This window comes from Emydura macquarii, unplaced genomic scaffold, assembly GCF_026122565.2.
Source record: "Emydura macquarii macquarii isolate MOO-44397 ecotype Brisbane River unplaced genomic scaffold, CSIRO-AGI_Emac_v2 contig_3660, whole genome shotgun sequence".
Classification (NCBI taxonomy): Eukaryota; Metazoa; Chordata; order Testudines; family Chelidae; genus Emydura; species Emydura macquarii.
Window position 1 is genome coordinate 1 of NW_027133797.1, and position 1237 is coordinate 1237.

Below are 1237 nucleotides of genomic sequence, written 5' to 3' on the forward strand. Positions count from 1 at the left end.
GGGAATCTCCATGAACTTCAGCTCCTTCTCTTCCTGCTGTTTCTAGTGACATACATTGCGACCATGGCCGGGAACATCCTCATCGTTGCTCTAGTTGTGGCTGATCAGCACCTCCACACTCCCATGTACTTCTTCCTGGGGAACTTGTCCTGCTTAGAGATCTTCTACACTTCTAACATCCTGCCCAGGATGCTGGTCAGTCTCTTGACTGGGGACAGAACCATTTCTGTTAGTGGCTGCATTGCACAATTTTATTTCTTTGGCTCTCTGGCAGCTACAGAGAGTTATCTTCTTGCCATGATGTCTTATGACCGGTATTTAGCAATTTGCAAGCCCCTGCATTATGCAGTCCTTATGAACAGCAAACTTTGCCTTCAGCTAACTTCTGGTTCTTGGATAAGCGCTTTCTTGGCCAATTGCTTAGTGATATTTCTGGCTTCACAATTAACTTTTTGCAGCTCCAATGAAATTCACCACTTCTTTTGTGATTTCTCCCCGATTGTAAAACTCTCCTGCAGTGACACCAGCCTGATTGAACTTGTGACTTTCATCATGGCCTTTGTATTCACAGTGACTCCATTTCTGTTAACCCTGACGTCCTACGTGTGCATCATCTCCATTATCCTGAGAATCCCATCGTCCAGGGGGCAGGCAAGACATTTTCCACTTGCTCCTCTCACCTCACCGTGGTTATAATTTTCATGGAACCATAATTATTGTGTACATGCTACCAGACACCAATACACTGAGAGACCTGAACAAAGTGTTCTCAGTCTTCTACACAGTCCTGACGCCTCTGGTCAATCCCCTCATCTACAGCCTAAGAAACAAAGACGTTCACAAAGCCCTGAGGAGAAAGACAGCCAGTAATCTGAGAGTTGCAAGAGCTAAGACGATCTGATTTCATTCCGTTCGGTTCTGCTGAAATAGGCATCAACTGACATGCCTGAATAAGAGAGCGCATCAAATTCTGGGTAGCCTAAGGCTGGCCATTTGAATTCCCTTGGAGAGAGTGGTGGTGCACTGAGGTTACTAACAGCTACAGCTAAGGAGAGGAAGACCAGTCCAGGGGTTGAGGTGCTACCCTGCGTTCTGGTCTTTGCTTTCCCCAAGTGCCGTGTGGTCATGGATTCAGTCTCTCTCAGCCAGATTTTTAAAGTATTTAGGTGCACAAAGATGCAGGTAGGTCCCTAGGGCTAGACTAGAGTGCCTCTGCTTAAAAATAAGAGGATCTGAG

The 1237-nt window shown here is 46.2% G+C and overlaps 1 protein-coding gene across 1 annotated transcript; it reads left to right on the forward strand.

Moving 5' to 3' along the window:
* Positions 1 to 63: 63 nt before the first annotated feature.
* Positions 64 to 651, forward strand: LOC137145835 (olfactory receptor 2AP1-like; the record flags this gene model as incomplete). Its single annotated transcript, XM_067536775.1, has 1 exon — positions 64 to 651. A coding segment is annotated over exon 1 (588 nt), but the record flags the coding sequence as incomplete, so codon positions are not given.
* Positions 652 to 1237: the final 586 nt, after the last annotated feature.